This window comes from Malaclemys terrapin, chromosome 2 (genome assembly GCF_027887155.1).
Source record: "Malaclemys terrapin pileata isolate rMalTer1 chromosome 2, rMalTer1.hap1, whole genome shotgun sequence".
NCBI lineage: Eukaryota > Metazoa > Chordata > Testudines > Emydidae > Malaclemys > Malaclemys terrapin.
In genome coordinates, this window is record NC_071506.1 from 97,743,749 (window position 1) to 97,771,678 (window position 27,930).

Here is a 27,930-nt window from a genome sequence, read left to right on the forward strand (position 1 = left end):
CCTCTGCTCCGCCTCCTCCCCAAGCACGCTGCCCTTGCTCTAATTCTCCTCCTATCCCAGGCTTGCGGCGCCAAACAGCTGATTGGCACTGGAACCCTGGGAGGTGGGAGAAGTGGAGCGGCGACTGCGCGCTCAGGGAGGGGGCATAGGAACGCTGTAAAAAAATTGGGGGCACTGCTTTTTGGCGCCCCCAAATCTTGGCGCCCTAGGCAACCACCTATTTTGCCTTAATGGTAGCACTGGCCCTGGAAAGGGGAGGGTAATGCTGGCTGCTACATTCAGTGAGGTAGGAGACTGCTCCCTCACTGAGCACAGCAAGCTTTGATTGACTGCACTCTCCAGGAGATGGGAGAATGGGAGACCAGACAGTCAGAAAGAAATCACCCTAGAGATTATGCGGCTTTTGCCACAGACCTCTAGGAGGATCTAAAAAACTGCATCATACTGGATACATGTACAGCCATAATGTATATATTCGGGGTTGATACAGGTGCAAATAACAGACACGTGATCTTCATGTTTTTTAAGGAACCCATCTGCTGTTCCTACATTCTAGCCTCTTTACCTCACTGCTGTTCATGATGAAGGATCACTCAGTTGTTTGAAAACCCTGCGGCCTTAGCCCCTCTGCTGGCTATATAACGGCTATGCCGCTCCTATCCCTCTCAGTTCTTTCATATTGAACATCAAAAGTAGAGCCTCTGATGGGGAGAAGATGAAGGGCTGATGGTTGGAGGACATCCAGCAGCTTATGCATTTTCTCCTTCAGAAATTCAGCCTGGATGCCTAATGTAGTGGCCATATGCGTAAGGATGTCCTGATATGCCTTAAAGTCCTCAGACATCAGACAGGAGAAGCCCAGCACACAAGAGTCATCCAGAGAGTACAAAGAAGCAGTTTGCTGTGCCAATAATGGATCCTGTTCTTGAACCACAAGATCCAGTAGATACTAGGACAAGAGCCCATGTCCTGACTGTAGGAACAACACTGATTTTGGTTCCAATGTTGTTCTGAAGGTGGTCTCTGGTGCCTATCGGGAAAAGGTGAAGGGGAGGATGACCCCAACCTGGATCTTGATGAGTCCCAGAGATTCTTTGGTGACAACGGGGGAGCCAGTCCTGCCAGGGTGAACAAACATTCGGACGCATCCAATTCATCTGGATAGGGATGGTATTGGTGCAGAAGGGGAATAGGGAATTGGCACACAATTCCATGTGAGAGACACTTACACCCAATACCATAGAAGGCGCCAGCACCAAGACCAAGGACTGTACCAAGATCAATGATGGGATCTGCTACCATCACAATGATGAAGCTGAAGAGTGCAGCTGCTGTGGGCCTTCATTGTCAGGGATGGCATCAGACTCAATTCCACACCCTGTGATGTTGGTGGTGCGAGCTGGGATACTGAGGAACATGGTAACTCTGTGACCCAGCCAGAAGGTTCCCAGGGCATGACAGAGGATGAAGTGGTAGAAACTATGGCACTGGAAAACTCCTGAACTAGAGTCAGGCACAGAGAGGCAAATCAGATCTGAAACTGACTGATGTGCTACCTGCATGGAGACCATAGGCACTGATACCAACATCATCAGTACCAAACTCAACAGATGTCCCATGGCCAGAACTGGAGTTGATGGTACAGACTCTCACTGATCTCAGTGCCAAACGGGGGATCAGTTAGAGAGACCTGCTCCATCCTGCATGTCGGAAGGAGTATGGTGCTGGTCAGCATTCATCTTATAAGATGAGGGAGAGTCTCCTTGAGCCCTGGAGTAGTCCTGATTAATATTATGGGACCTCTTCCTTGCCATACCAGAGGAGGGGAAATTACTCTTCTTCCTCTTGGGGGAATCAGTAGGGTCTGAATGTGGAGTGGTATTCAAAAGTGACTGCCAATCAGATGAGGGCTTTGGTGCAGAAGTAGGCCTCATGGCCTGCTCCAGAAGGTGCTGCTTCAGCTGAAAAATCTCTTGCCAGATGAATCCTCTTCTTGAATTACTTACAGACTGAGTTACTTGAATTACTTACAGAATGTGTCACTCACCAAGACACAACAAGCACCGCATGGGGGGGATCATTATTTGGGGGTGGCACCCCACACAGTGAACAATGCTTAAACCCTGGTGTGAACATCACACAGGGCAGCCAACTATTCTAACACTAAACTAAACCTACGGTATTACTAACTAGCTATTATCTAGAAGAAAAAGAAAAGAAAAAAAAGACACAAAAAATGGAGTGAAAATGTGAGGTGAAAACACCACACCAAGCTCCATGGGCAGCGGGTATAAGAGGCCAGGGGAGGCTAAGCCACTCCGAACAGGATGCGGTGCAAATCTCTTTGGAAGCACACCAGCCCACTGTCTTTGGAGCGCCACCACCAAAAGGGCACCTGGGTCGTAGCCCGCCTGCACTCTGCCCTCAGGCCCCACTCCCATTCGTCCTCTTCCCCTGTAGCCTCGCCGGTGCTGCTCCTCTTCCTGTCCCCATTCCGCCTCTTCCCCTGAGGAGCCCCCCACCCACCACTTGCACCTCTCCATCCCCTCCTCCGAGTCCCAGGCCGGACCTGGGGTGGAGTGTGGGCAGGGCCTCAGGGGAGGAGGCTTCTGGTGTTCACACCCAGCCTCCTCAGATGTGGAAGTCACATGCTGCCCATGCCAGGCTCCGACTCTAGCTGCAGGTGGCAAGAAGGAACTGAGGGGGGTTGGGCTGGTGACACTTTTATATAGCCAGGGGAGAGGCTAGGGCCACAGGGTGCAAGCACAGCCCCAAGGGGTATTGCTAGGCAAAGTTCCCCAGCTTCATCTTAATGGAATACATAGCTGCATCTACTCAAAAAACTGTCTTTCACATTCTCCTTTTCTTTTCCTGCCTCCTAACACTTGCACTCCAAGGTTTATATTACCTGAAAAGGCTCTGTGAGGATGTAGAAAGTTTTCTAGTATCTCTGGCCATAGGATGTTTTAAAAGGACTAAGAGGATCAAACACTGGAGGGTCACCTCTAATATGCAAATTCTCCCCTCTGGGAAATAGATTTAACAGGATCAAAATATTTATCAGAACTCACTATTCATGTACATTCTATTTTAATTGTCTTTGTTTTCTGTCCCTTATTAACCAGTTAGGGCTCAGTTCAATGGGTACTTTGGGTGCAGAACTGCAGGCTCATGTGTCTAATAGATAGGACTCAGAAGCTATGATCATTTGAATGGACAAGATTTCAAAAAATTATGAGTGAGAGGTTAAATGTTTCACTGGAAAACATTGTTAAAAATGCTCCATCACAAGAATAAGATATTTTATAAAGTCTGCATTAAAATGAATCAAAAATTAGGAATTTCCCTCCAAACGATACAGCAAGAGGTTACAGGTCTCAGTGATGAGAAGTTCTTGGTAAGAGAATGGTGTTAATGTATTGCTGTGTTATAGAGCTAGGAAGTAGTGGAAACCTTTGGAAAGAGGAAGGAAAATCTATGTTTTTATATCAAAATAAAGTTATTATGGAAGCTCATTTTGACTAGAGAGTCAAGATAAAGGACACAGTTATTATACTGAGCAAGATGATGATGATTAATGGTAATACAAGAATCTCCAGCAAGGTCAGGCTAGAGGAGACGGGACAGAGAAACTGTTTCTTGCTGGTGGTTCCCAGGCAGATGTGTTAGAAACCACTGTAAAAAAAAAAAAAAAAAAAAAAAAATATCCCAAGAAATCTAATAAAGCACTTAAGGATAAATAATTTGCTAGGGAGTAGAAAGATTCTCTCTTATATAGTTTGTCAAGCACCAAATCCTATACTTACTGCATGTACTTAGAAATGAATGCTGCAGTGTTGACCCTTTTTCTAGTGAAGATAAAAATCAAGAGTGTGTGTATGGAGCGTGATGGGGAGAGAAGGGGTGAGAGAAGAGGGTGGATCCCTCTGATCCTGTCCCCCATGAATGCACAGTAGGATTCCATAGTCTTGTTTTGGACATGTGACATACAAGGTGCATCGCTATGTCGAAAATGTACAGAGGGAAAAAAGGAAGATAGCAGGGGAATATTGCAGCCGCTAAACAAGAGGGATGAATTTTCCCTTACAGTTTTAACATTGATGTGTACCACCTACTTTCCAACCGATGCCAATCGATTAAGGACAGAAAGAATTGCCAATTTGTGATAGTTCCACTGTCTGGTGTTTTACAGCAGTTCTCGGGATGCATTACTCAGCTCAGAGGAGTTCATACATCACAAGAGCTTTAACAGAACTGGAGCTTCTTGAAACCACAGAAGCTTTTTATTATTAATTCTGTGCTTCACTTCATCTTAAACACTACTTAAACAGTGGCAGCTCTCTGAACTGATATTTATAAAATTATTTGTAATTATATTTCTCAATGTATCTTCAGTTATAGATATTAATATATAGTATCTATCGCTTTACAGTACCTATTGCTAAAATGGGAGAAAATATTTTTAGGTAATATTTAGGTGAAATGAAGGACAAGGTACATGAGAAAATGCTATCTATTTGTACAACCCCCTCTCTCTCTCGATCTCTCAATATACTGTGCACACAGAGCCAAAAGTATCCATTAGAACTAATGACAGTCAACTCCATTACGCCTAGTGTAGTGATAGCAGTTATATATATGAGAGGTTCTATTTCTGCAAAGTCATTGTAATAAGCACACTGAATGAGATCCTTTCAATAAAGAATAGATCACAAGATATTTCAATGCAACTTCGTTAACATTCCCATATTTAAAGATTACATTGATCATTATTATAGTGGAAGTGGCAGCAATCACATCATCAATGCTGCTACCTTAATTTTGGCATTTCATATTCGTTAGTGCTTAACTCTGCCACCTTTCTACTGAGGCAGATTTTTTCTATTTATTGTACTTGGAGTTCATATTAATTATATTGCAATATCTCATTAGGCTACTATTTACATTATTTGCAGCATTTGATCTGTAGATTTGTCAGAAAATTAAAATATGTAATGTAAATTTTAATTATGAGCCAACTACTATTTCTTACATATTTGAACTTAGAAGAAAATCAGCATAATGAAACAAAATACATTTAGGGTTAACGTAGACACATGAGTTTGTCATCTTTATTATTTTATTGCTGAAGAGTGCTTGGGATTCACTGAATTAATTTCGTTTATTTTGTCATGGGGAGAAGTATGAAATGTTATGTGAACTCCACATATGCCACATATTTTCATGGTAAAGTTCAGCAAGGCATGATATAAACATAACAATTTCATTTTGGGTGGCACCAATAAGGTCTAACAGGGAAAAAAAGCAGCTATATTGTTTATAAAGTTGTATAAAACCAGAAAGATGCTCATTTTGAAGATGGATTTATAACACAATGAGTTAAAGGAGTTTCTCTAGTACTTGGGTTGCATCCGGAGGATTATGATCAATACTGTAACACTTTTAAATTGCAGATTGTTGCCTGCAGCGGGTAGGGTTCCCACTGAAGTCAAAATGATTATTTCCATTGATTTTAAAAGTAAGCAGGATCAGACTCCGACAAAAGTCTACACTTCCCCAATTCAGGCCCAATATTGCTCACCTTATTCATGCAAATAGTCCCATTTATATCAACAGAATTACTCATATGAGTAAGGAAAGCAAGACTGGCCTTTTCATTCAGAAAGTAATTTATTTATTTTGCTAAGAAAGCAGACTTTCATTTTGCTGATACATGATTATAAAAGCATTAAATCAAAGGATTCCCTGTGTTAAGTCCGCCCAGCCTTTCTGTGTATAATTGTGGTTGCGATGTACTTGTTTCTCTCACCAACAGAAGTTGGTTCAATAAAAGATATTACCTCACCCACCTTAACCCCAGGAGTTTATAACAGTGTACCAAGATCTTTTTAACAGGTAGTCAATGATCATAAAGCAATATTTCAATCATTCTGATTCATGAAACTGCATAACCAAAGTAAGAGTCAGGTCGATCAAAATTATGTGTTTATCAGTCAGACTCATTCATTAAACAAAGACCTTTACTTATTAGGCCAAATACAACACTAGAATAAATGGGAGTCACACTACTATATACTAGGTCTGCAAGTGGTCCCACTGCCTAAAAATGCAAATTGTCCCATGGACATGCACTGTATTTTTAATATATTTATAGTAAATATTATTTTCATAGGCTTTATACTGACAAATCATTGCCCATGAAAATGATATAACTAGCTCATTAATGATGCTGGATTTTTTAAGTCTATCATATACTTTGCCAATTTGGTCAAGTGTAAACAGAAGCTTCTCCAATAGAAACTGGATGTTCCTGTTTAAAAGCAGAAAAGATAAAACAGACAAACACAATGTAACTCATGAGTGTTTCCTTGATGTGGGTTTTTTTGATTGGTTGATTGGGAGGACGGTTTCTGCATACCTAGGTCAAAGCTGCAAGGTGCTGACCACTTCTGAGAAATGCTTAACTCCCACTGCTTTCAATAGGAGTTGAGGGCACACAGCGCCTTGAAGGGTCAAGTTCAAACTCTGCTTGTACTTGTCACAGTGCTAGAGGAACTGAACAAGGTACACTGACAATATTTCTCTTTTCCTAATGCAGCTCCTGGCTTCCACCATCCAAAGGGCACCACTGTAAAAAAAAAAAAACAGGGAGCTTAAGCTTTCCTACTAGAGCTGCAGGGAGCCTGTCCTGTCTCACCTTTCCTAAGATTCTCATGTTGGTCGCTATTCGTGTTATGATCTCATTCTTCTGCTCCCTTAGGAAGAACGTTTACATTTACTAACTCTCACACTGCTTACCAGCATGAAATTTACAACGTCATTTAGGCCAACATTAAATTGCATCCAGTGAAATAAAGTTACTTTCATCAATCACTATTAAATTAAATTTACTGTCCATGACTACTGTATTAGGCTCTCTTTAGCAAGTCTGTTTGTTTTTTTGTTGAGTTCTACAGTGTATGTCTCGTCTCTCTGATACAGATATTGAAATATTACATTTACCATTGATGCACCCAATGACTTCAATGAAAGCCAGACTGGGCCCTCTACAGTCTTAGAAACTACTTTAGTAAAACAGAGTGGAGAGAAAGCTAACAGTTGCAGAGAATTCTCTGGGAAGAAAAAAAAAAAACTATTCTCAGTATAGCTAGTGCAGAATAAGAACATGCTATTCAGTTTGCCTTTAATTTAGCATTTTATACAAGTTTTCTAACTCCCTCCCTTGGTACCACAACACAAGACTTGGAATGAAACAATAGGGAAATGAACAATAAATCAGAGGCCTTCCTCCACCTCAGAGACAGATTGAAAGCATGATCTATCCATTATTTTTAAATAAATGGTCAAGATAGAGGTGATGCACTTGAAAGGAAAAAGGAGATTCTACTGTATATTCTGCACTCACAGTGGCCTAAGTAACTTGCTAGAATATCTCTAGTTTTGGGAAGGGGTCCTCCTCTTAATTGGAATCTCTTGGCTGAGGCAAGAATCAGGGCTTGATCGGGCTCACCTATTCACATGAATAACCACAGTGAGGTCAATGGGACCTCATATTTGATTACGCTAAACAAGATTTGAAAACAAATCTGAGAGGCTATCTCAGAAACTCTAAACTCAGTAACTTGCTCCCACTTCAGTGTCTACTTGTTCAAAGGAGTCTGTCAGGTCTTTTATACCCCAAAATTAGATAAAAGAAACAAGTGGGTTTGCACTATCTAATTTTTATAAAATTGTTTTCATTATTTCTTTTTATTCAAATTGAAATAGTTTTCCCCCTTGATTTAAACATACCCCTGAAGAGTTTGTAACCAAATAATTGCAGCAGTGCACCAGTGCATGAGAACCAGAAAGTGTAACTGATTAAAAACAAAAAACTAAAACTGACCAGTCTTTTTTTCCTTAGCCAAGCTAAGTAAAGTGCCAAAAGTAAACAAACAGCATACATAGTGAAAATACAGTAGATTTTTAAAATTATTTCAGTTTTAATAATCTGAGGTATTAGAGCAAACACAGATAAGGTTTGTTTCTTTTTTAAAGAATATTTTTTTTAAATGGGCAATGTCCTTTAATGATAAATTTACAATGAAAACAACATGGCCATCATAATATTGAAATGCACTATGTCCACCATTAACATTCTGCAAATGTCCTTGCATTATGTTTGTAGTGGCGGGGGGGGAAACCTGACAAAATATAAAAATTAAATACTCAAATTACTTACAGACTTAATAGCAAGACAAATAAAATAAAATTCCTCTAATGAGCTCAATGAGCAAGAACTGCAGTATCTCCTAAGTGCACAATTTAATACTCTGACCCTTATATATAGAAGTGAAAAAGCAAGATGGACATCAAACCCATTTATTCTGAATCTTAAGTTAGTCGGCATTTTGGTTACATTGACGGAAAAAGGATGAATTTGAATTCAACCTGAGGTTTCGTCTTTTATCATTTGGAATCAATGACTTTTCCTGGCATACAGTACTGGATGGAGTCTGCACCCAGATCTCTTTGGACCATGTGTGCTAAGAGGAGAAGCATATACAGACAATACATAAATAAAAAAAATCATATAATTTGTGGTGCATTCACTGATGCTATATAAACTTTCAACCAGTTTCACAGCCTCAGGCCTCTGACAACCTACTACCATATGCTTTCAGAAATACTATTGGTAACTGGTGATATACCTGATCCCGGTGGGGGAAAACAGGGATCTTCTTTTATTTAACTTGGAGAGGAAGAAGTTTGGTCTGTCATCTTTCAGTGCTCCCACAAACTGTATTTAAGCATTAATAAACACATATGTATTTATTCTATCAGATAAAAGCACCAAAATACACTCAGTAATGCAAAGAAATGATATATTTTAGGGTATGGTCAGATAAGATATTCAAAGCCTCTACTGTTTCTTCTAGAAATGTCAGGATAATTCAGAAATGTCAGTTTCTTTATGGATTTGAGGTTATAACTCAAGAATCACATAGCTCCCTCTCTAAATGCATCTGTAAAGATAATTTGAAAAGTGCACATAGAATTGTTCATTGGTTAATTTTACTTGGAGCTACAAAGTATATATGTGCTTTGTTTTGTCTTATTGATTAATTTAGCTTACAATTTTTAGCACAAAAAATCAGAACACAAAAATAAGTTGTTGATGAAAAATATAAACACCACAAAACAAAATAGGTTCCAATCGTGCAAATTTTGCTTCACTGGATAAAGCACTTCTTGACACAATAATGTTCAGAATTCCCCCTCCCCCAGAAAATACAGGACTGAGACTGAAGCCATTTTTTTCTCTTTTTTTTCCTTAAGGCTATACAACACAAAGAAAAAAAAATCATTGAAAGAACACTTCATCAGGTGGTGGATTCTTCTGGCTCTGGAGTGAGCCTTTGACAAGTGATTGTGTGGTCCGAGTTAATTGTCTCATCAGGACAACAACAACAACAACAGAAAGAAAGAAAGAAAAAAAGTCAATGATCCCAACAATAAAATCCGAAATTGACTTTACAATCACAGGTACAAATTGCTCAGGTCGATAATTTCATTTCTCCTAAAGATCACTGTCGTCTAAAACTAAATTAGAGGCGCAGGTTTCCCGAGGAATTGTCAATATTCAAAGCAAATATTGGAGTTTAGAAGGTTATCATTCTTCTACCATGACAGTCTGACTGCGTGGTTGGAAATATCATCATGTTCTGCCAAGTTCAGGGTGTCATTAACGACTCAATCCTTGTTCTAGCTCAAGAATCTGGCTCCTATCTGGTCTTCCTTTATAGTGGAAAGACTAAGAAGCCAGAAAAGGTTGAGTATTTCCACCCTCCCATGAGGTTACCCCTTTCGAGTTTGAGATGCACTTTATCTTCTCTCTCCATGTGGAGCAAGACTCCATTGCTGGCTGCTTCTCTGGTGACATCCTGATCCCCTGCAAAAGCTGAAATCACTGGGTAGCCGTTTTGCATTAAACTTACCTAAAATGCAAAGAGACAGAATCTGAGTTTTCTCAATATTAAGTAATTTTTGTTTATGCACTTCATTAACCTTTCACACTCAAAAGCAACAGGTTTGAACTAATCTAAAAGTAATCAATTATTATTTTTATTTCATTCCATCATTTTATACAGCAGACAAAATGTTCACTTCAATAAACAGTAAATGTATAAATTCTTCACTTATTGTGCTTTTTATATACTAACTAGTGCTTATAGGTCCAAATTTTAAAAGCAAAGAGTACAGGAATGAAGAATCTTCAATGAAGTGTTTAAATTACTACCCACCTGGATAGTTTGTCTGTTATAGACCTTGACCACGTGGAAACTGAAACTATAAATCCCTTTTCTTGGTGCTACAAATATACTGGAAGCAAGATCAAAATGGTTGCCAATATTAACTAATACCTGGAAAGCAAACAAACAAAGTCAAATCAATTAAGTGCCAAAAAAAATTTTGCATCAGCTCCATGACCTATATAAAGCCTATTGGAAATGGTAATTGCAATACAATTAAACTGTACTGCAGGGGGAAGGAGTCAATTTCCAAGGCATTTTAAAAAGTATTGTAGTTCATAAAGTGATTTATTAACACAGTGATGAACCCAAACCTGTTAGACTGAGTGAAAACACCACAGCCCCAGTGAAGTAAAGGAGGGGAAGGCATATTATCACTGACAGATAAAGAGAAGGGAACAGTAACTGTCAAGTAAATGTGCAATGGATTTTTATATGGCACTCTTGGAACTAATTATGCCCTAAATTTAACGTGTTAAACAAATACATAACAAAATAGGAGTTAAACATGTTGTAGCTGAGTGGAGGGATGGAGGAATTATATATAATTTCTGCCAATTCACTCTTCTCTTTCTCTTCCTCTGGAGGGTTGGTACCAATTATAACGGACTTGAATAAATAAGTGGGATGCATTATAACCACAGGAAGAAGCTCTGGCCATCTCAGAACCTGGAGTAAGGAATAGTGAAGACAGTTGCATGGGAGTGCACTCATACAATTAGAATGAAGTAAGGTGACCTTCTATGCCAAGTTAATCAGCCAAACCACTTTACCAAGTGGAAAGGGGCAGGAGAGAATCTATGTGAAGAAACTGTTCAGGGTTTGTTACTGTTTTTTTTGTTTTGTTTTTCTCCAGAATACTCTCCAATTTGCCATATTTACAATTAAGAGGAAATCACATTCACAAAATATCAACATCTACTCAGCCATTGCAAGAGAGGCCCACTCCTGCTTCCACTGAAGTTAATGATGAAACTTGCATTGAAGTCAATGGGATCAAGACTGGGCCCCCAGTTCTTCTGCCCAGTCTCCTCTCTCAGAAATCTACTTACAAACTGTTTGGGTGTTTTAAATGGACACGGATAAAACCCACACTGTATAGTGAATGTGCCCACGTTTCGTTATCTATAACTAGGCAAGTAGTAAAATTCAATCTTTCCAAATTCAGTTGAGAAAAGCCGTTTAAAAAACAATAAAACCCAGGCAGACTAGACAACCCAAAGCAAAACACAACTGTGAACCTGGCTGAATGTTTCAAAAGGGATTTCTGAATGTCCTTATTCTTCATCCCCACCCTGGCTCTATCCACTCTCTCACAATATTCTATGGATTACCATTCCCTGTGCTTATTAACATAAGAGAGGAGGAAAGGGGGGGGGGGGGGACATTCAGAGTCCTAGAGTCCTATTAAGCCCTTCTTCCTTCCTTTCTTCCCATTTCCCTTTATTTCTCAACCTACTGCTCAGATGACTGGTGATCCCAGTCCCAGTTTTGTATTTGAGGGGTTGAGATGATGAAGGAAGAAGGGTCTGGCCAGTAGGTATATCAAACACCAGTTCTCTCTCTTTTCAATATTTTCTGTCAGACTATTAGATTTACAGGCTGCAATCCTTGTTTTACCTTTTTTTCTGAACTGAAATTATGGATAAAATTAAAAAGCAACACCCCTAAACAAATTAAAACCCTAACCTCCATCATTTTCCCCAATGAACTAAAGAAAAAATGAACACCATGAGGAAAAAGAAAATAGCTTAATTACTGTGGAAACATGGAGATGAAGTTACATGAAAAAACTGATGAGAGCCAAATATATACAATAAAGGACGTAGAGAAATCTCTGTCTCCATATCAAAGGGCATGGTCGAGACTCCTTAGTTAAGCTGTAACTGATTAAGATTTAGAGGGGTAGAGTTTTTGTTTGTTTGTTTGTTTTTGTTTAAGATACTAACGAGTTCTAGATCCATATGCAACAGAATAAATAACGTTGCAGACCAAAAATCAACCCATTCGTTAATCAGAACAACACACAAAAATCGGGTAATCCTACGAAATGGTAGGGGGGGATCCACGCAGGAAAGATACGATGAAAACAGAATGAGCTCAGGGTGCCTTCTAAGACAGTATCACCATTCTGCACTGTATATAAATCGTGCAAAATGAACCTACTCTTTCGCTACGCATCGTTTGGCTACTTTGACAACACAGGATGGGAAACCCCTTCACCCAGACAGACGCGGTAACATTGCCAAATGCACTCGGAATCGGCAGATTCACTGACTCCCAGTGAGCACGGGGGGTTGCTATACTGAATGACCTACTGTCCTGAGGTCTGCACGCCCTCGCCCCCTTTAACTCCCATCAGAAAAGATTTGCTGGGAGCTTTGGGATCCTTGCCTGGAAGGCGCCATAGAAATGCGAAGCAGAAGCCTACATTATGTATCATTAATAATGAAAATGCAAACGCTTCCTAGGGAGGATGAAGTTGCTCAGCCGGGCCGATGCTTTCTGCAAACTCCATGCAGTGGCTGGGATGCAGGCGAGGGGACCACAGCAGGTGTGTGTGGGGGGTGGGGTCAGTAATTGGGGAGGGTCTGGGGGGCTAGCGATGGGGGGTGGAGGTGCAGCAGCCCCCGGGGAGAGGGCAGGCTAGAGCAGGAGCTGGCTGACCTGGTCGAAGTAGATGGTCATGGTGCGGTTGCTCATCTCCGATGGCTCGTGGTTGGTGCTCCTGGTGGCCGAGAAGGCCACCTTGGCGCTGCCCGAGCGCACCGAGATCCCCAAGGAGGAGGTGATGGCCCCGTCCGCCGACGGGCTGGAGTCGCAAACCACCAGGCACTTGCCCTCCAGCACGATGGGCTCTGTGTCGTTCTGCGCACGCACCGGGCAGCCGGCGGGCAGAAGCAGCAGCAGCAGGGCCAGCGCCGCCGCCAGGCAGTAGCAGCAGCCCGCGGGCTCCGGCAGCGCCCCCCGCCGCCCTAGCCCCGGCATCTTCGGCAGGGGCCAGCAATTGCTCCCGCTAGGCGCCGGCATCAGGGCGCAAGAGGGTAGGGAGGGGAGGCTGCGCCTGTTTCCTCCCCCGCTCTCTCTCCGGGGCAGCTGGCTTGGGACTAGATCCGAGTCCTCCTCCTCCGGGCAGGGCAAGGAGGCGTCCTCACAGGACGGGCGGCACACAGCCTGGGAACGGCAAAGAGAGCAATCAGCCACCGATCCAGGGAGAACAGAGACACACACACAGCACTAGCCCCCGGCGAGCCCAGCACCGCCCGGCAAGCGCGCACCCGCCTCCCTCCCTCCCTCCCTGGCAGGGTGTCACTAAGTGGGCACAACAGGTTCAGGAGATGCCTAAGTGCCGTGCCAGATGTCTCCTCTCCCGGCATACACACTCCCCCCCCCCGGGTGGGGGGTGCTGCCATATCCCCCCCGCAGTTTGAGATGGGAAGGGAAAGTGCGCGGTAGTTGTATTTTTTCCTCACTCCCCACACTTTTAGCCTCGAAATCAAGCCAGCTAAACCCTATTGACAGATCCCCAACTAGCCTTTAATCCCCCTTGCAGAAGGCGGGTGTTTAAACCACCACCGAAGCGCCCACAGCCTGACTTTTTGTCACAGCTGCTAAGGTGCGATCCACGCCGGTTCTCTCCAAGCGCCAGGCGCCAGAAGAGCTTCACAGACAATGCGCTCTGCGCGCTTGCGGCTGCTTCGCTAATGTTAGCCACGCGATTTCATAAGCATTAATAAAAAAGATAAAATAAACCCTTTCCTACTGCAAAGCCAAGCGCTGGCATATTCCCGTCATTGCGGAGCTCTCGTTCCAAGCCCCGTTTGCGGCAAACACTTTCTTCTGAATTACGGAGTATTTAGGCACGGGCACCAATTCATACTTTTAATCTATTCCACAGGCAGCTGAGCTGTGATCTGTAGGATGCCCGTTTGAAACTTACCGGTTCATTAACCTCTTGGGAGGGGAAAGAAAGACTAAGAAATCCCCCCTCCCTATCCTAGGAAACCAAATCGCATTTAGATTCTTTCTGGGAAGTTGCATTTCAGTTACCCTCCGTCTTCAACACAAATTAAAATCTCCGAGATATATCCCCCTCTCCCGAGACTCTACCCCAACCCCTCCTCCCCATGGCCGATGCATATTTTAAGTGGACCAGCTAGCGCCGGGATATTTTTGGTTACCTGGTAGGTCCATGATGGGAGCGTAGGGCTGGCTAGGTAGCTGTCCGTGAAGTTGTATTGCTTAGAGAAAATGAGCTGAGATGGTGCTGGCAGAAAGAAAAGGAAGCAGGACTCGCCTCATTCTCTCCCGCCCATTGCCAACAACCCCCCCCCCCCCTCCCTCCCTCTCTTTCACACGCACACTGACACCCGTCACTGCCTCACACACCAGGCATAGGGGCTGTAGACCACGCCGGCAAGACACCCCCCCTCGCAGGCTCACACCTCGCAGCCCTGCCCTGGATAGATCGTCCCAGCTGGAGTGTCCTGGCAAGGGTCAGAGCAGCCGGCTAACGCTCTGCAGCGGCAGCGAGCCGGGTTTACACCAGAGCCATCCCAGAGGAAACGCAAAACGGGATAAACTCTCCCCCAGGAGAAACCAGCTGGACGCGTTTAAAGGCCCGCCCCAGAGACAGATGGGGGCATCCCGCTGATTCCTTATTTGCTTTTAGAGCCCACGCCCCGGTTCAGTTGTAACTGCAAAATGGGGAGGGAGGCAGCCACCATCGTGAAATCCATTCCTAGTGCATATCGCATTGCTGAGAGCACTCCAGTTTCAGCCCTGGGCGCAGCCTGAAGCAGGGCTAGGCCCCCGGGTTCCTGTCTCTGTCCCTTTAAAACCCGCTCTTCGCTTAGGCACCAGCTCCTCATTTATTACAGTGCTTATCCCTGCGCCCCGGCATCCCATGGACAGTCACACACACACCCCGTGCAGCTGTCTCTGGAAATAGGCTGCCCCGCATGCCAACCGCGGTTGCAGAGTGCCACCTAGCGTCGCCTTGGCGATGGGATGCGTTCCTGTGGGTATCAGGAGGGGGGCTTTTTGCGTTAGAAAGAGCAGCAGCAGCTCGGGAATTCGGGGAGGGAAAAAGAAAAACAGGGCAGAGCCCTAACCCTTAAATTAAGTTCTCTCCTCCCCTTTTCCCCCCAGTGCGATCTGGGAGGCTCGCAGAGCCTTACTGCTTTACAAAGCCAACACTGCCATGATGATGAATGTTGCAGTCAAAGTTAGCATCGGTGATTACCGGCTGCAAAATATTTGCACATCTCAGTGCTGCTGCTAGGTGGTTATGGCTGAAACTAGGCAGAGCGAAGGAAAGCTTTAAAGATGAACCCTCTTGTTAAAGCAACATTTTAAAATACCATTTTTTCCCAAGTATTTTTTAGTTACAGTTTGACATTTTCCTAAGATCCCACTACTCAGCTTTCAGCATAGGAAAATAAAATATCAGAAAACTTTACATAAGTCACTAATTAGTAACTGATGAGTGCCTAATGCTCCCCCGTAGGGCAAAATTTACAGTTATATATCAATGGCAAAATTCTCCTCTCAGAAATGAATGGGAACTAAGTATTCAGCTTCAATATACTGATTTAACCACATGTAGGGAGTTTTTATGGGTGTCTGTGATGGTTTGCATCCAGAAATTAATTTTGCCCTAAAAAAAAAAAAATCACAGCTAAGCAATGTGCCAGGAATTCCAAACATATAGATTGGTATCATAAAGAAACATTTAATTTCAGATTTAGTATAAAATTATTTTATTGGATAGTCTTCCTCGGGTGGGTAGAGGCAATGAAACTAGGAAGCTGAAAATATACAGCATTAGCAAATATCAGAAACCCAAAGCAAGGGCCCCATTGTGGCTTTAAGGAATTATCCAATGTTGTAGGAGAGTGTGGGAAGGTCCATGGCACTGAAATTCTTCCAGGGATGCCCTCCTAAATCACCCCCACTCACCACATGTTGGCCTACTTTTGGTGGGCAGCTAGTATATATGCGCCTCGGACCCCAGTCATAGACTAGGACTTCCTTGTACGCTGTACAAACACAGAACCAAAAGACAGTCTCTGTCCTAAGGACCTTACAATCTATGTTGATTACTTCCTAAATTGGGGATCAGTCCCATGTCACTGTTCTCGCAACTCTGCCCCCCCTTCTCCCCTCCCACACTGCTCCTGCAGGCATCTACAGCATGTGGGCATAAGGGCGAGAGACTCCTGATGCCCTCTTTTTTTCCACTGTAGCTGTCCTTGTGCGGATGCACAATCTGATCTGTGGTTCCTAGCTAAATTCCCTCATTTTAAAAATAGTTAATAATAATACCTAGCTCTTACATAGCACTTTTTTATCAATAGATTTCAAAGTGCTTTACAAATCAGGTCAGTACCATTAACCATCTCTAGTTATAACATGACCAGTAGATGCTCTCCCAGCATCAAAGTGAATGAAGAATAGAAGAATAAAAACAAGTTTTCTTTTTGGCCAGATATTTAATTATATAATTTTGGAGGTAATCACTAGGAAACAGGGCTCCCAATATGGCAATGTTATCTTGACTGAGATGAACATGCAGTCTGCATGGAGATCAGTGGCTGACATCACCACTTTTCAAATTTCTTTCTTTTGTAGGTGGTAATGCTGAACTTTTAAAATTTGAAATGAAGAGTCCAAAGTAAATGTGGTTCACTGAATTACGGGGGGGGGGAGGGGGGGAGGGGCAGCAGAAAATGTTCTTTAAAATAAATAAATACAAAATAAAATGGATAGGTTTAATTTTAGGACTTTCAGCCTGCCCCCCTTCCCACCCCCAATTTGTTGCTCATGAAAAGCAATGAAAAATTGTTGTTCATGAAAGGTGCCAAATTGACAACCCTAGAAACTTCAGCCCTCTCCCTATGCACAGAACAGGTAGAGCACTGAGAGCAGCCTTGTACATTTCCTCAAACCTTTTCTGTCAACATGTCTCTTCCCTGGTCTGGAGGGTCCCCCTTTAAGGAGAACAGAGTTAATACCCACTCTTAACTAGTTGGCCATTCTGCTAAGACTTCCAGCAAAGCAGTCAGCTCCAGGTGTGTTGGTGGTTTTTATGATGTGGGTAAGTGTCTATTAGAAATTGAACAGAGACCACCAGCTCATTTCTTTGGGGTCATTTTTTAAGTCAATACCAACCTGATTTAAACCAGTGATTTAAAGGTAAAAGGCTTCTCACCTTATCTGCTGAATCATACAGTCTTCAAGTTGTAAGAATTCTTAATCAATAACTCCAAAATGTTTCCCTTGCATTAACTCATAACAAAATGTGCCACTAACTGCCAACAGAAAATAAATTGGAAACATAAATATCAATTTTTGAAATTATTTTAGTAATTTAAATGTAAAGTTTTGGTGTTACAGGAGTGGGACAGACACAGCAACCATAGGAAATAAATAATATAAAAGTCCCTTTCAGGTGAATCCCTCTCCCCAAACATTGGGAAAAGCTTGTGGCAAGGACGCAGAAGCACTTTTCTGGTTGTCCATGGTGTGGAAGACTGTCATATTCTTTGTTAAACTGGCTATTGTTAGATTGCTACATACGGAAACTTAGTGGATTACATAGACTTTTGAGGAGCATTCAATCCTGAATCTGGTCACGCTGGTGTAAATCAGGAGCAAAAGGAGTTACACTAACAGCATAATTGACCCCTTTCTCTTTAGAAGCACAACAGTGAAATCCGATCTGTTGGTATTGATAAAGGAAGCATGGTGATGTCACTATTATCTCTAAAGAGAAATTCACATTCCATGAGCCACACTTCAATCAACTGGGATCTAATCTTCCCTGCTTTACATGTGAATATTCAGCCATTAACTTCACTAAGGCTATTCATGTAAGTAAAAGGTACCAGGCTCATGCCTCAGAGATGCAATATCTGTCCATCCGGGCAGGTTAGTAGTTACAGAAAAGAAAAACAAAATCACTGCCAGTTAGGATGGACAGCCTGCATCATATCTATGGTAGTTTGTAACAGGAAAGGTATATGTTTATAAGAAGCAAATATGTAGTTCCCTGATAATGTAATACTGTACCTATATTTAGCTTTTTCAACATGTAAATAACAAACCTTTTTTCCGGATAAATTACTGTTAGAAAGCACTCACTTTATCTGGCTTCCTGACTCCCAGTGCCCCACACAGCAATCCTAGCATGTTGTATTTCCTTCTGAGGTGGAGGACATCATCATGGCTCTTTCTGAAGCTTCAAACCTGAAGTTAAACTTAAACTTCCTCCTTGAGACGTTATGCTCATTTATGAAATCATTTCAAGATTTGTCTTCACATGGAAAAAAATCACACTTAATCATTTAAAAGAAAATGCTTAAATAAGATTTTTGCTGATTAAAAGAAACCTTTTTAAAAATCTTCATCGGGAGACTCTGCTTTTAGAATTGCAATGCAAATCCAAGATGGTGGTCAGTTTTGAAGCTTGAAAGTGTCTTTTAATCCAAAAAGTCTCGAATGCTCTCCTAAATGGAAGTGATTAATAAAAATACACCATACAATAGTGAATTAATGAATCTGAGATCATCATTTGGATCCTTCTTTAAAGAAAACAACAGTGGAAAACTATGATAAAGTTATATAAACATCTCAGATACCTGATGACCTCATATACTATTTTAATGGCATTTTTGGTTACTGTTACAACATCAGAATTCCTTGATATCAACATTATATACAGTCTTGACTCTTAACCTTCGAAAGTACTTGAATAAGACCAAATTTTTCTTATATATACACACACATGAGTTCATTACAGGGTAGTGAAACTGTTACAGAGGTCACTCAACAGTACAACCTACAGTTGCCTTTAGTTAGGCTTGGAAGGATTATATTTTTATTGGTAAATGTCAGCAAAGGTCAACTTCTCTGTACACACACAGACTGATGAAAAAATATTTCTATGGATGATAATAAAAATTTACAGATAGTCAATATAAAAAAATGCTGCTTGAAAACTTATTAGAGTTTGATTTATGAATACTAACTCTATATTTTGATATGCAAAGTCAACAGTTTGTGGTTTGATGGTTATAAAGCCCATAATTTCCTGCAGCTGTGAAAAGTTAAGCTTTTATATTTTTATCTTTTTAACACCCATAATCTTATGCAACTATGAAGCTTAAATTGATTAAAAATAGAAAAAATACTTAAAAATAAACAGATATTATCTGTCAAAATTATATAAAAAAATCAAAATTCTGTCAAGCCTACCTTTAGTTAACTTACCTATGGTAATTCTTTTGTTCAAATGCTATAAAATGTGTTTTCAGTTGTTCTTGTACATTTCATCATTCAAATTCCACAGACATGAAATACTCTAATGATAGCATAGCTATGGAATATGGTTTTATTGTGATATTTGAATGAATTCTTATTGTTAACTATTATGCTACTCCCTCACATACTGTAACTGATATCTTGAACAAATTGCAACTATAATGTACTAGTTATTACTTCAAAGGGATACCACCATATTCTGCTACAGCATAGGCATTAGTGCTGAGGATCAGCTGTGAGGGGATTTAATATACTAAGACTATTACAGTGGCACATTTTACTGCAACAGCTTGATGTGTATCATGGTAACTGAGAGCAAAGCTTGAGAAAATGTGTGTATGTCCTCATTCATAATTTTCCTGTGATGTATTATTTATATTTTAAGGAATTCCAGACTTTAACGGGAAAAGAAAGTAGGGTTTTGATTTTATTTAAAATAGTATATTAAACAAACAGTCATGCACATTTTCCCTCAAAGATGCACCCTAATTAGAGAAAAAGAAAATACAGGATAAATACTTTTTAGTGTAGTTGTGTGGAGGTTTGTGTTTTCTTTTTTCCGACTGACAACATGATTAATTACAGTGAGCTCATTTTGGTTATAGGGTTGTTATGAGAGCTAGCTCAGCCAAGTCATCAATATAGCTGAGTTTATTAGCCGAAAGGCCTATCTGGAGTTTAAATGATTGTCTTGAATTCTTTTCTGTGAAGGATCCTGCGTAGACAGAGTAGGTCTTGCCTACTATTGAATTAGATATTGTATATTCTGATTGCAACATGGAACTGCAACATGCAACATGGATTGCAACTGGGAATAAAGAATTCCTGTGTTCTAATCCTGGGTCTAATATTGACTCCTTATGAAGCCTTGGGCAAATATCAACCATTTGGCTTCAGTTTCCTCATCTGCCAAAACAAGATGGTATTTCCTTATCCTTACAGGAGTGTTTATGAAAATTAGTTAATTAAATTTAAATTTGTAAAGCATTTCTAAAATGTAAGGTACTGTATTTGTTGCCCCTTCCAACACAAATATCCGATTCTCATACCAGCATCATCCTTCGGCTGAGGAACAGCTGTCCAAGGCCTTGCAGATCAGCTTTCCATTGGAAGAGAAATCAGTGACACAGACTCTCAGTATATTCCAATTTCTTCTATTTATACCTAAACTCCAATCCTGGAATAGAGATAGCCAAACAGCATGCAGGAAATCCCTTATTTTAAGAATCTCTGCCCAACACCCAAAACCAATCCCAAACAGCTACTCTGTCTCAAGAACTGACTCTAATCAGCGACCAGTGCAGAAAGCAAAATCTCCTGCTTCTGTTCCCTTTTCACAGAACAACTGCCTCTAAACAGAACCTCATATAAACAAAAACTAACAATAAGACAGTATGTTTTATAATGACTGAATATTTGCTTGCACACTAAGAAAAAGACTGGAAGACTATGTGTAACAGTGCCACCTGGTGATGCCTTCCATAACAGCATAAATACTGCTTCCTATAATTTATACCCAATGCCCAATATTGTCCATGTTCACATCTTAAATATAAGTTTTACCTTCACACTTTCAATTATCACCAACTTCCAATACCTTATATCACTTCAAAAACATTATTTTTTCACAGATATAACATCACAACGGAAATACAACTCTCTGATACTAAATACTTCAGTCAAAGGTCCTAATCCTGCAAAAGCTTAGGCATCTGCATTGTCCCATTGAATTCAGTCTCGATTGGGGTAATTAACTGACATATATAATTATATCATCAGTGAGTTACCCCAGTGTGACTATTCACATGCGTAAAGCTAAGCAAGTTGTAAGTTTTTTGCTTTCTCCCCAGGATCAGGGCCAATGTTTCTAACGTCCTTTGAAGATGCATTATATATAGGGCCCTACTAAATTCACGGTCCATTTTGGTCAATTTTATAGTCATAGGATTTTAAAAATCATAAATTTAATGATTTCAGCTATTTAATGCTGACATTTCACAGTTTTGTAATTGTAGGGGTTGTGACCCAAAAAGGAGTTGTGGGAGGGTTGCAAGGTTATTGTAGAGGGGTTGCGATACTGCTACCCTTACTTCTGCACTGCTGCTGGTGGCAGCGCTACCTTCAGAGCTAGATAGCTGGAGAGCGGCGGCTGCTGGCCAGGAGCCCAGCTCTGAAGGCAGAGCTGCCGCCACCAGCAGCATAGCAGAAGTAAGGATGGCCTGGTATGGTATTACCACCCTTACTTCTGTGCTGCTGCGTGCAGAGCTGGGCCCTCAGTCAGCAGCCACCACTCTCTGGACAGCCAGCTCTGAAGGCAGAGCAGAAGTAAGGATGGCATGATCACAGGTGCAGGAAGTAGGGATGCGGGGAGGGCTGCAGCACTCCAGGTTTTATGCGGGGCTGCTGGCCCCGCACCCTGGGCTCCAATCCCAAGCTTGGGCCCCAGGGGGTAGCCCCAGGCCCTGATCCCCAGCCACTGGCTCTGCACATAAATTTTGGGGGTGCTTTCCATGCCTATGCCCTGCTCCCAGTCCTCTGCCTGCACTCCGCTCTCCACCCCTCACCTGGGGCTCAGGTCCTGGCTGCTGACTCATTCGCTGGCCCCAGGCCTGCCCCCTCCCACACTCTCAGGCTGCTGCTCCCGGGCCCCTGCGCCCGGCCCACTGTTCCCAAGGCTCCACTCCCGGGGCCTCGCACCCAGCCCTGTGGCTGGGGCTCTGCTTTTGGCCCCACATGTGGGGTCCCTGCTGCCTGGGGCTCTGCTCCTGGCCCCATTCCCACCCCCAGCTATTGCTTCGGCACCTTTACCCCCATCTGGGTCCCCCCCTCCCAGAGACACAGCCCCGCTCCCACCCTCAGTTCGGGGTCGGGGGGGGAGGCATAGACAGGGGTAAGGGGCTGGCTTTCAGCACCCTCACTATTAAAATATTCCACTGCCACTGGGCATGGTATGGTATTGCCACCCTTACTTCTGTGCTGCTGCCTGCAGATCTGGGCCCTCAGTCAACAGCCGCCACTCTCCGACCATCCAGCTCTGAAGGCAGTGCAGAAATAAGGGTGGCAATACCACGCCCACTCCCCCTCCATTAATTTTGGGTCAGGACACCTAATTTGAGAAACCCTGGTCTCCCCTATGAAATCTGTATAGTATAGGGTAAAAGCACACAGAAGACCAGATTTCACAGTCCATGATGTGTTTTTCATGGCTGTATATTTGGTAGGGCCCTAATTATATAAATGGTAGGTTGTATTTTTATATCAGAGCTATGATAAATGAGTGGGTTGGGTTTGGTTAGAATTGTGTTAGTTTGCTTAGCTTGTTAGCAATGGGATTTTGCTATGTGATGTTATATTAATTTTGAACTAAAACCTGTATGTGTGGGGGGGGTTGTTTATTTTTTAAGACAGAATCTTAAAATTGGATCTTAAAATACGGTAGAAAGATGACACAGCCGTCATTTTTATTGCCAGCCTTCTCCAGCTCGTTCAGTCAAATCCGATAGTGAGCCTGCTAATGTCACCATCCCTTACAGTGTGTCTAAAACAGCACCACTATCCAGCAGCTATGCCAAAGAATTTATGTTTGAAAGAAAATAAGAACTTTAGAGTGAAACTCCACATCTTTTTTTATCCTGAGCCCTGCCTGGAAGACAGTGTTGTACTTTTTTTTTTTTAAAAACTGTCGAACCTTTGTTAGCCTGTAAGAATCTGACCTCTCTGAAAATGACCTATAGAAATATAAATAGAGGTCACAGATGCCAGGTCACATTCTTAACACTTCAGTTTGTCAGTTTTATGTTCAGCATTTCAGAAACTTGTAACTCTGACCTGAATTGTAAATGAATGGAGTGGAAGATCCACTGTTTTCAGGTATATTCAACACTAATATGAAATATGTATAAGCTTTGTTGCTTTGGTTTTTGGGTGTCCAACCTGAAACACCTTAAAGGGGCATGTTTTTCAGAGTCAGCTATTCAGTACTTTCCAGAAATCAGGCTCCTTTCAGTTGTCTCAGGTTGGGTACCCAAAAACTGAGACATAGAAAAGCACTAGTAATTTCTGAAGACCTTTGTCCCTTGTACGTAACTGTAACCCATCTACCAGCCATCAGTTGCAGCAACAAGAGCTTGGTTCAATCTGTTTTGGAGTCCTTTTCTAAAATAAAAGAAATTATGGCCCTCAGAGCCACATTCCTATTTCTGGCACTGGAGAATTAAATTACAACTTCTCTGGCCACTTTTGCAGGTGACTCTTCCCCACTCTCAAGCACTCAGACTCTTTGGGAATGTGGAAGCACAAATACTTTTTACTTGGGGGGAGGAAAAAAGCAAAAGAAAGGAAATGCAGTTACCGTGTATATAATTACATACAACAAAGTGAGCTAAACCCGATCAGTGTGTCCAACCCTTCAGTTCCAATATATTAACTGTCCAGTTTATTAAGGTCCAGCACTCTTAGTCCCACAACAGTCCTACCCACCTGAGACCCCAGGACACCTGAGACAGGTCTGTGACACGGGTCTATTGGTGGTTCACTGGTCTGCATCAGCAACTCTTGTCAGGCCTCATACACTCACTCAGGGCCGGTGTAAGGAAGTTTCGTGCCCTAGGCGAAACTTCCACTTGCGCCACCCCCCCACCCAGCTAACCCCGCTCCTGCCCCCTGCTGCAGATAACTACACACCCCCGCCCCCTCCACCAGAGGAGCCCCCCCAGCGGCAGCTAACCCCACCCACCTGCCCACCCATCTGGGGAGCCCCCCCCGCAGCAGCTACCCCCGCTCTGCAGCTAACCCCGCCCAGGGAGCCCCCCTCCACTGCAGCTAACCCTGCCCACTGTCGCCACCCCCCCCACCTCTGCGACAGCTAACCCCACCCCACAGAAGCTAACCACCTGGGGAGCCCGCCCCAGCTCACCTCCGCTCCGCCTCCTCTGCTGAGCACGCTGGCACCACTCTAATTCTCCTCCCCTCCCAGGCTTGCAGCACCAATTGGAGGAGAATTAGAGTGGGGGCTGTGTGCTCAGCGGAGGAGACGGAGTGGAGGTGATCTGGGGTGGGGAGTGGTTCCCGCGTGCACCCCCCCCCCATTACTGTGGGCAGCCCTCCCCATGCCCCCCCGCCCCAGCTCACCTCCACTCCATCTCCTCGCCTGAGCAGGCTTTTAGGCGCCCTCAACCACTAGGTGCCCGCCTAGTTCACCTAGTGGTTGCACTGGCCCTGCACTCATTACACCTAACAAACTGTTATCATGATATATACCCAAAAGGTGGTATGTAATACGTCATTGGAAAACTAATAATTCACTGAGCATTAATATTCTTGTGTGATGTATGTATGGAGTTTACAAAGAGTTATAAATATGCACTAGAATTATGTTAGTAAAATGTGTTTGGCAAGCAATACATAAACACAGTCTGCCGTCAACAAATAAATGTGTATTTGATTGTCTGACCAGTCTGGCTGTCAGGCAGAGACAATAAAGATCTATTTACATATAAGGTAAATAAAGCTCTCAAGTTAACAAGCAGAGGAGAAGACAGCATGGCATCTACACCCTAGTGGGAGAGAGAAACTGGAGATACACTTCAGAAGAATACATTTCAAAGGTTTACTGGGCTGTTAAGACGGGGGATTTGAACCTCAAATGATAAGCAATTGAATCAACTGATTGTATACAATATTACTGCATTATAAAAGTGTATCGAGCCTATGACTCACTGGTGATTGATAGCATTATGAAATGTATGCATTAATACTATGTCAGTAATTATGGATACTCACGAATATTATGCTTTAAAGTCTGTGACCACATGGGAAAACAGGTTCTCTCCTAGACAGGAGGGAAGGTAGCTACCTCCCCATCTCCAATGTAACTTATGCATTATAGAATCAAAACATGGAAGCCCTATGTACATGCAAATCAGCAGAGGGAAGGGAAGTCAACAGGAAGGGAAGAACAGCATGAAGCCTTCCTCCCTCTTGTAACAGGGCCAATGAACTTCGGTGATATAAGCAGAAACAGAAAACCATTTTGGAAACCATCATTTGGGGGATTAAAGGGGTCAGAGCTCTTGAAATCAAAAAGCATTGTATCATTCAACGCAGGAGATTGAACTCTCTGGGAATTAAGTTTAGGTGACAAATCTGTTTAGGCAAAGATGGTAATTTGCTAAAATTAAGTTTTACTCTTAGAAATGTATTTTTTACTTTTGTTGGCTTGTAACCTTGTCAATCTTTATTCCTTATACTTGGCATCATGTAAACCTATGTCCTTTTGTTAAATAAACTTATTTTACTTTTATTACCAGTACAGTGCGGTTATTGAAATAAGCGTGTTTGTCAAATGAATTGCAGGATATTGTCTCTTTCAAGGAGCAACAGACAATAACTTCAGTAAGTGTTCAGTGAGAGGGCTGGACACTGCAGAGAGATGGTTTGGGGGAAATTCAGGACCGGGGGAGGTTTGGGGTCACTTTGTAAAAAGTAACTGGGTGGTGGAAGTCATGATTTGACCTGCATGCTTATCTACTAACTGTTGGTGTCAGGACTGTGAGTCACTGCAGCATAGCATTTAAGGCACTCAGAGCTGCAGGGCAGGGACTGACACAACCTTTACTGGTCTGGTTTGAACCCCAAAATATCACAAGGTCCAATTAGACTCAGTAGTCAGACAGGGCATATCGGGGCTGGCTGTCCTCCACCTGTCTGAAACAGTCAAGTGATGTTTGCAACACCAGGTTCTGCTCCAACGTGCAGCTTCCTGGTCCAGTTCTCTGACATCACCTGTACTGTCCACTGGTCTGGTCATAGGGTTGCCAACTTTCTACAAAACCATATACCCTTGCCCCACCCCCTGACATGCCCCTCCTCCGAGGCCCCGCCCATGCCCCGCCCCTTCTCTGAGGCCCCACCCCCGCTCACTCAATCCCCTCTCCCTCTATTGCTCACTTTCCCCACCCTCACTCACTCACTTTCACTGAGGTGGCTCAGGGGGCTGGGGTGCAGGAGGGGCTAAGTGCTCTGATGTGGGGCTGTGGATGAGGGATTTGTGATGCAGGAGGGGGCTCTGGGCTGTGGCAGGGGGTTGGCCTGTGAGGGGGTATGACAACTCTGGCTGGGGGTGCAGTCTCTGGGGTACGCTGGGGATGAGGAGTTTGGGGTACAGGAGGGGGATCTGGGCTGGGACTGAGGGGTTTGGAGGGCAGGAGGGGGTCTGGGCTGGGGCCCGGATTTGGGGCCCAGGAGGGGGTCGTGGCCTGGGAGGGGGTCAGGGGTGCAGGCTCCAGGCAGTGCTTACTTCAAGCAGCTCCCAGAAGCAGCAGCAGCATCATGTCCCCCATCCAGCTCCTATGCGGAGATGCTGCCAGGCATCTCTGCGCGCTGCTCCAGCCACAGGCCCCACCCCCAATCTTTTTCCCCTTGGAAAGCACCTATACTGAGGGCTCAGATACAGCTGTTGTGGACCAGTACAGAACCCTTCATTAATTAAAAAAAAAAACAAAACACCCTCTGGCTCGCCGAGATAGCCTCAAACCCACAAACCTAATAACTAATGCAGTGACATCTGTCCGCAGACCTTAAACAATAGTTCTGAGAAATGTGCCCTGCCCTATTCATCTCAATGGGTACTAAGTCAGAAAACAGTGAAAACAATGTTGACATTTATTATTAACTAATGAGCAAGAATCTGACATCTCTGAAAATGACCTATAGAAATATAAACATGTGGCACAGATACCAGATCACTGTTCATCAAAGCCTTAAGAAAGGAGAGGATTGTATTATGAACATCTGCACAATCTACTGTGAGCGACAACTCTGTTTTCACACTGTGAGTGAGTACACATGGGAAATATTGCCACCCACCAATCAAGGACTCAAACCCAAGGAGCCTGGAAGAGCAGATGGGGAATATGAGCCCCCTCAAAGGGAAGCCAAACTCAGGAAGCCCAATGGGGCATATGAGCATCACCTAAGGAAAGCCAAGCACAGGGAACCCTGAAGAGCCTATGGGTGTATTTGGACCCATGCCCAGGAGCCCAGAAAGCATACATGATCATACTCTGATCTGCATAATCTACTGAGAGTGGCTTGCTGACAGGAAAAGCACTTGGAGATAGAATAGGAAGTGACATTTCTGTCCTGAACTGAACTATTGTTGGATATCTGGATTTTTTCCCTCTCTCTCTCTTTTTTTTTTTTTTTTTTTTTTTTATAAATTTCCTATTCACTTCAAGCAAGTATGAAGTACATGCAAAGATGAAAAGTGTCTTTGGACATTTTTTCTTTATCACTTTTTCAGGATTTTAAAATC

The 27,930-nt window shown here is 42.9% G+C and overlaps 1 protein-coding gene across 1 annotated transcript in view; it reads right to left on the reverse strand.

Moving 5' to 3' along the window:
- Positions 1-8,823: 8,823 nt before the first annotated feature.
- CBLN2 (cerebellin 2 precursor) overlaps positions 8,824-27,930 on the reverse strand; it is a 52,881-nt gene continuing 33,774 nt past the window's right edge. The window contains exons 2-5 of the mRNA XM_054017585.1: positions 14,474-14,559; positions 12,960-13,466; positions 10,284-10,403; positions 8,824-9,977 (exon numbers count right to left, since the gene is read on the reverse strand). Of these exons, the coding sequence (XP_053873560.1) occupies positions 9,780-9,977; positions 10,284-10,403; positions 12,960-13,466; positions 14,474-14,559 (911 nt within the window). The 3' untranslated portion in view covers positions 8,824-9,779. The remainder of the gene's footprint in view (positions 9,978-10,283; positions 10,404-12,959; positions 13,467-14,473; positions 14,560-27,930) is intronic.